Consider the following 7958-nt stretch of genomic DNA (forward strand, 5'->3'; position numbering starts at 1 on the left):
TCGCTATAATTGCGACGAAAAAAAATTTCGTCGCTATAATAGCAACGAAATAAATTTTTCGTCGCTAAAAGGGCGACGAAATAAAAAATTTCGTCGCTATAATGGCGACGAAATAATAATTTCGTCGCTATAATTGCAACGAAATAAAAATTTCGTCGCAAAAAGTTTAAATTTTTAGCGACGAAACTTTTTTTTCGTCACAAAAATAGCAACGAAATAATTTCGTCGCAAAAATTACGACGAAAAAAAAATTTCGTCGCTATAATGGCGATGAAATAATAATTTCGTCACTATAAGGACGACGAAATAAAAATATTCGTCGGCATAATTGCGACGAAATAAAAATTTCGTCGCAAAAGTTATAATTTTTAGCGACGAAACTAAGACTTTCGTCGCAAAAAATAGCAACGAAATAAAAAATTTCGTCGCAATAAATGTTTTACTTTTTTGGGTTCACAAATTTTTTTGCGACGAAATTAATATTTCGTCGTTAAAATAAATTTTGGATAAAAAATAAAATTTTTATTAATTTTTCAAAAAAACCTGCTCAAATACAAATTATTTGATCAAACATATTTTAAATAAACAGTATGTTAACACAATAAAAATATTCTAAATCAAAAGACCAATTTCAAATAACAAAAAGTTTCATAACCATCTTTGTCATATACAAAAATATAAGTCCATACACCATTTTAAATTTAAAATAAGTACAAACTAAGTATGATCTGACTCATTGGCCTCGTTCCCTCCTCCAGGCGTCGATCCCTGACCCGATACGTGTCGCGATGGTGGTGCAGAGGCGGCATCATGTGACTGTAGAGGTGCTAACTCAGAAGCATCAATACCGAGCTATCCCGCCACCGCAGCTACGATCCTCTCGAGCGTCTGACTACGATTCATCCAGTAACTAATCTGATCTTGCATCATGCTCATGGATGTCCTAACTGCCTCTGGCACCGATGCATCATCAGACCGGCCGGATGACGAACTGCGTGATTTTTTGGACCGCATGCTATGACCAGATCCTAGCTGCCGCCCGAGGACGGTATCCAAAATCGTATCATCTGTCATCAAACAAACCTGCTGCGACCCAGTATCACCATCAGATCCCACCTCCCTCGTCGCCTGTTCTCTCAATTCTAACATTTTTTCCTTCACAATAAATCAAATAAAATCATAAATTTTTTCCAAACTCTTTAAAAGTATTCAAAATGTAGAGTAATGATACTTACATGACGCTGCCTCGCCTCCTCGGTCACGAACTCGCCACTCTTGTTTTGATAGAATTTAGCATAGGCGTCGACTCCGGATAGTCCCTGTTCAAACAAAAAAAAGAAAAAAAAGATATCAAAATAATGTAAATATTTAATAAAAAGTTACAAAGTATGATTGCAAATGTAGTTACGTACCATCCTCTTCATTCCCTGTGCAAAAGAGGCACTTCCTTGCGTGTGAATAGAATCAATCTTTCTCCTATTCACCTTATTCGCCTCCGATCGTCGCTACAAAATACATACAATTATAATCAATAAAGGACATAACATAATTAAAAAAATTTGGAACACTAGACATACCTGAAATGCCTCACTTCCAAAATGCTCACATAACCACCGCCAATCGTCACTAGACCCAGCCCAATTTCTGTATGGCTGGGTCACAGGATCAATCCCCTTCGCCTGCAGCTCATTGCAGTATTTATGAAGCCTACATCGCCGATCTCTGTATCTATTTGCAGCCATTTTGAGAATACATGCCGTCACTTCTTCGTCAGTGCAATCCTCGAAGTCAATATTATCCTACACAGTAATCATACCAAAAGGCAAATACATGAAATTATTCATATAATAAAAAATTTATTTATATAACCAAAAATAATATGGATCATGTAATGATATGCAAGACATCCAAATTTAATTCTTACCCTGATGTGAGAGACTAGAGCATCACGGTATCGAGGAGCTACATGCTTGAAACTTTCAGCAGCCCACGGAAAATGATTCCATATATACAAACTGATCTCATTTGCGACGATACTAGCCTCTGTGCCAACCGGATGATCTCGAAATATATGTACCTTCGGTTTTTCATTGTGTGTATGCACATATTTTTCTAAAACAAGACCCCTACTAGGACCACTACAGCTGGTATGGTAAGTACCATGGTTTGGACCAGTATAGCTGCACGTACCAGTATGACGATTTCAGTATCCCAGAACCTATGGTTTCGCATCAGAACAGTATAGTATCATCCAATTCTGGTGGTTTTTCAATCCATGGTAAGGACCAGCAAAAAGGAATGACAAATCCTGAAGATGAGGCACTATTTTGCAATCATCAGTGCCAAGTGCCACTCGGTCATGCACATGAGAATGAAGTATTGAGGTCTTGAGGACTTAAACCTAACCTACTCATCCAAGACATCTTTCAACAACTATTCATGCATAAACCAGGAGAGCCTTAAATACCAAGGGTTTGCTTGGTTGCTAGGAAGCCGATGCAAAAGGGAAAATAGAATTTTACCATGGAAAAGAAAAGTTTTCTAGAGATACAAGCTTTCCAGCCGTCAGTTCTTGGTCGAAACAAATGAAAATCTAGACTTCTATCAGCCAATAAGTTTTTAAAACTTTTGTTACAGCCAACCAGATCCTAAAATAATCTGAATGTGAATTCCAAAAAACCCTCATGCTTCAGTATCATGGTGCTAAAATGCAACTAAGTTCCGCCAAAATATTCATCATGAGCAAAATCTAACATCTACTACCACCTTAAAAAGGATGGGGTGGAAATCCGTTAAAGCTCATCAATTCAAAAGGTGTCGCAAAATCAATACCATTGGAATCAAACGGGCTGACTGTTTTAGTGGGTTTCTAAATTACAAGGAATAAGAGAACCCAGAAGAAACCAGCAAACGATGACTTTTAGTGCATCCAAATGCAAGCTAAAGCTATGTATCCCCATCCATGTAACAAACCAACATCTGTTTTAACCTGTTTAGAAGCTAAAAACTATTTTGACCTGTTTAGCCGAATGTAAATGTAGAAAATCAGAAGAGTCACAATAGCCTAGGTGGTAAGTCAAGTTCATCATTATAGATTATGAACTGCAAAAAAGCTATGTTCTTTAAGTTGGAATGCTCAACACTCCTTTTCCAATAGCATGGATATTTTCTTATTTTCATTGAATAGAGCAAGCTATCAAACCAACCATGCCTCCCTTAAACTTTCCATACATGTATCCTATCATCCACCTCCCTGGTAACTAATGGCAATAGAACATGAATAGGGCGTTAGGATTAACTAAGCCAATGACCGGAGCATAATAAAATGAGACAATCATCCAATCATTCCACAATCATCATCAGGAAAAACGTAAAATCAAGACAAATTCGTTACCCAATGTCCAATGCTAATCATCAATTATAAAACGAGATATCCCATTTGTTCCACAAGATGATTTATTTATGCCAAAATTAATACCCATTCCATTTCAGTACTTCTCCTAAATTTCCACGCAGAAAGAAACATGGAAAGAAAGAAAGATCCCACCTTTACCCTAAGCCGTCGATGCTGAAGCGATCATCCCGGTCTTCCTCGCGTAGGCGAAGATTCCCCCAGCCTCAATCACCGGCCCCGCGTCTCCGATCGGCTTCAACCGGTACTCCTTCCCCGTGGTGTGGTTGGTCAGCCAGCGCTCGTCGAGATCTACGGTCACGATATCCCCGGTTGTGCATTCCTTCCATATAACCGTCTCCTCGGACTCCAAAGGGAACATCTCGTCGGTGGAGATGGAGTTCCAGAAAAAAATCCGGGCGTAGTACTCCGCGACGACGGCCCGGACACCGGCGGCCCCGAGAGCGACGGGGGCGTGCTCGCGGGAGGAGCCGCAGCCGAAGTTGGCGCCGGCGATGACGATCGGGAAGGGGGTGGAAGCGGCGCCGGAGAGAACGAAGGGGACTGGGTAGGCGGAGGAGGGGAGGCCACAGAGGGCGAGAGAGCCGAGCTTTTGGTACTCGTCCGGCTTGGAGGGGACGAGGGTCAGGTGCTCCGCTGGGATGATCTGGTCGGTGTCGATGTTGTCACCGATGACGTAGCAGGGGCCGTGGAAGGTCGTTGGCGAGGGGGACGAGGGGGTGACGGCAGCGCGGGGAGCGGTGGAGAGGAGGGGCTCGGGGGGAGATCGGGAAAAGGAGGGGCATTTCGGGAAGGAGGGGCGGCTTGGGAATCGGAGATTGAAGGTGGAGGAGAGAGAGAGGATGGTGGCGGGGAGGGAGAGGACTTACCGGGAAGGACGACCGGCGATCGGGGAACGACGACTGTCACCGGAGATCGGGGAGGGAGAAGATTTGGATGACCGCAGCGGAGATCGGGCCGGGAGGGAGATCAAGCGGGTTTTTTCAATTAGGACAGAATACCTTCGATTTTATTTTTAATTAAAAAATATTTAGCGACGAAATAAATTCGTTGCTAAAAATAAATATTCTGTCGCGAAAAAAAAAATTTTTTGCAACAAAAATATTTTCATCGCAAATGATTAATTTTTGGCAACGAAAATTTAATTTCATCGCAAATGATCGAGAAATCAAGTTTCTCGCAACGAAATAAATATTTCGTCGCTAAAAATTAAATTTTTGGCGACGTAACTATTTTCGTCGCAAAAAAAAATTTTGCAACGAAAAATTTTTCCGTCGCCAAAAAAAAAAATTTTTTGCGATGAAAAAACTTTCGTCGCTAAAAATCAATTCTAGCAACGGAATTTAAATTTTCGTCGCAAAATATTCAAAATTTTTTTAATAAAATAAAATTTAGCGACGCAATAGTTTCGTCGCTAAATATAAATAAAATTGATCGCAAAAATCTTTTTTTTTAGCAACGAAAAATCAATTTCGTCGTAAAAAATATAATTTTTTGGCGACAAAATTTTTTTTTGTCACAAAAAAAAAATTTTAACTACGAAAAAAAATATTTCGTCGCCAAAAAAACTGTTTTTTGCAATGAAAAAAAATTTCGTCGCTAAAAATGAACTTCTAGCAACAAAAAAAAAAAATTTGGTTGCAAAAGATATAACTTTTTGCAACGCAATTTTTTTCGTCGTAAATACCTAATTTTTGGGGACGAAATTTAAATTTCGTTGCAAAAGCCTACTTTTTTGCGATGAAAAATATTTCGTCGCTAAAATTTCGTCGCAAAAAATCAAGTCGATTATTAAATTTGACAGATGATCGAGCGCACCACTTTTTTTTCAAGCAATCTATCTACCCCTTCCCCCCTCTTCATGTCATGCTCCGAATCTAACACCTGAATCAAATAAATTTTTTTTAAATTTATTAATCTTAATTTATAATAAATATTTTATATTAATAAATATAAATTTTTTATAATTTATAAAATTCGATCATCTAACTATCACTGATGGTACTCTATCTAATCAATCTTTTCAATTATAATTTCAACCATAACCAAATATATGTGTCCTGTAATTCTGAAAAAAAAAAAAGATGAAGATAGATGATGAGTTTTACAATCCAGTAAAAATCTTCACACGTTCACACCAATATATATATATAAAATAATACTCTATGAAGGAGTATTGGAGTGTTACCAACTCAGCTTCTCAAATAAATTTTATTGTGCTATCTAAAAAGAATACTTCTTCACATTAAAAAAATAATACTTTGTGAAGGAGTATTAGAGTGTTGCCAACTCAGTTTCTCAAATGAGTTTTGTTGTACCATCTGGAAAGAACACTTCTTCACATTAAATTATGTTATTAATGTATGATATTATTATATCTTTACAATTAAATTTTTTTTATATAGATAGTTGAGAATATGAAGTGATCTTAAAAATTTGAATGAATATTATTTTATTATTTATATATAATTTTTTTCAATCTGATCAGATCTAGAAGAAAAATTATTTTCGTACATCCAGTCCTGTGCAACGCGCAGATCTTCGGCTAGTATAATAATATGATTAAAAATAATATATAAGCAGCATCAAAAGAAAACATAAGCCACAAAATCTCATGTCGAATATCCAGTATAACTCAAATCGATATATATAAAAAGTATATATCATGTACCATCAAATATCTATTTTTTTAAAAATAATATATTGCTTATATATAATTAAGTAAAGCTTCTTTTACTCAATTATGATTCCGTATATTATCATCCATGTCTCGTTAACTTGATCCATGTCAATCAACAGTTGTCTTTAGGATCATGAACTAATCATGATCATACTCCAACTCATGACTAGTAAATCATACTAGTCGCGCTCCAGCTCGCGATGGCAAATCATACTAGCCACACTCTAGATGCGGTAGCAATCTCAGATATCCACGATCCAGCCCACGATGGTCCACGATGGCAAACCATACTAGACGTGCTCTAACCCATGGTAGCAACCTTAGATATCCATGATCTAGTTAGCAGTGACAAACCATACTAATCGTACTCTAGTCCATGATGGCAATCTTAAAATATCTGCAATCCAGTCCGCAATGGCAAATCATACTAGCTACGCTCCATTCCGCAGTGACAATCTTAAATGCCATATTTCTATCTGTATGGAGCTATTATATATATATATATATTAAAAATTAACTCTCCTGGGACCAAATGTTTTAAAAAAATTTTCGGAATATATTTGACATTGAGAGAGAGAGAGAGAGAGAGAGAGAGAGAGAGAGAGAGCATTAAAGTTACAAAAAGGACAACACCATGGAGCTCCTGAATTAAAGAAGATTATATTGTCGTGGGGGATGGCCAAGACGCAACGCAACAAAAATGAGCATGCAACGTGCATTGGTGTTTGCTCCGATACTCTTTATATATATATATATATATATATATATATATATATATATATATATATATATATATATTGAAAATTAATTCTCCTGCGACCAAATGTTTTAAGAAAATTTTTCGGAATATATTTGACATTGAGAGAGAGAGAGAGAGCATTAAAGTTACAAAAAGGACAACACCATGGAGCTCTTGAATTAAAGAAGATTATACTGTCGTGGGGGATGGCCAAGACGCAACGCAACAAAAATGAGCATGCAACATGCATTGGTGTTTGCTCCGATACTCTTTATGAATTTTGGAAAATCTTGGTAGTGGCATGTATTTGGTCTTACATACTTTGGCGATTTGGACAATCTTGATAGCCTGGCTTGGATCCCAAATCAGAAGATGCCAAGGGATACATTTCTGAATAGGCCAGCTTTTACGAATTGGATTAGATGATGACATTACAAGGATTTTAAAAACCTTTAATTCTTAGGAGGAAAAACTCTTCCTTAGCTTTTGCAAGTTGGCTAATTTGAAAGAGAATATGTTTTTAGATACCAGGATGTGAGATGACTAAATTGAGAAGTGAAAACAACTACCGGTCGCCCTAAAGAATTCATATGGCAAAATGGAAGTATATCGGTAGGAAAACTGGAAATTTATCATAGATAAATCTTTGTATGTTGGAGTACGACGTAGAGAGATATGACGTGGTGCCGGTAGCTTGGGATTTGCCACCTATGGGTTGGCTCAAGATTAATACACATAGCTCTTTAGATGGGATTTCGTATGGCGTCATTGTTTGGTTTTTATAAGGATGATAAATGGTGAATGGAGAAGTCCATGATACCTTATAGATTTAGTTGAAGACATCAAGCAGTTAAATAGTGATTTTTTCACTCATAGATTGGAGAAGCAAACCAAGTTGCTAATCAGTTAGCAAGACATGGAATGGAAGAGAATTTGATGGAATGTGTGCATGATTTTGGGACTGCATCAGAGGTATTCCTATAGAGCTAGCTACCTGCTTTGTTAAGAGCTGATACATAGTATTCATGTAGTATTTGAAAGAGTTTGATGAGATAATTGTTGGACGATGTAGTTTTGACTACGAGTAGGTCAATTTTTTTATTTTTTTAAATATGCTCATTGTTTTC

At 37.3% G+C, this 7958-nt stretch overlaps 2 protein-coding genes across 3 annotated transcripts in view; both read right to left on the reverse strand.

Moving 5' to 3' along the window:
- Positions 1 to 629: 629 nt before the first annotated feature.
- Positions 630 to 3755, reverse strand: LOC140855568 (uncharacterized). 2 transcript variants are annotated; one of them, XM_073251567.1, is made up of 5 exons: positions 3548 to 3755; positions 1578 to 1799; positions 1413 to 1505; positions 1236 to 1319; positions 630 to 1155 (listed from the first exon to the last, which is right to left on the reverse strand). In XM_073251567.1, the coding sequence occupies exons 2-5, from the start codon at positions 1740 to 1742 to the stop codon at positions 853 to 855; spliced, it is 645 nt and encodes a 214-aa protein (XP_073107668.1). In that variant the 5' UTR covers positions 1743 to 1799; positions 3548 to 3755; the 3' UTR covers positions 630 to 852. The 2 variants fall into 2 exon arrangements, with proteins under 2 accessions (XP_073107668.1, XP_073107669.1); XM_073251568.1 differs by lacking the exon at positions 3548 to 3755 and adding an exon at positions 1925 to 3222.
- The window catches only part of LOC140855213 (3-isopropylmalate dehydratase small subunit 1-like), an 8870-nt gene continuing 4330 nt past the window's right edge, over positions 3419 to 7958 (reverse strand). Inside the window, exon 3 of the mRNA XM_073251089.1 lies at positions 3419 to 4276. Coding sequence (XP_073107190.1) covers positions 3555 to 4276 — 722 coding nt within the window. The 3' untranslated portion in view covers positions 3419 to 3554. The remainder of the gene's footprint in view (positions 4277 to 7958) is intronic.

The sequence above is a fragment of the Elaeis guineensis genome, chromosome 2, assembly GCF_000442705.2.
Source record: "Elaeis guineensis isolate ETL-2024a chromosome 2, EG11, whole genome shotgun sequence".
In the NCBI taxonomy this organism is placed as follows: domain Eukaryota; kingdom Viridiplantae; phylum Streptophyta; class Magnoliopsida; order Arecales; family Arecaceae; genus Elaeis; species Elaeis guineensis.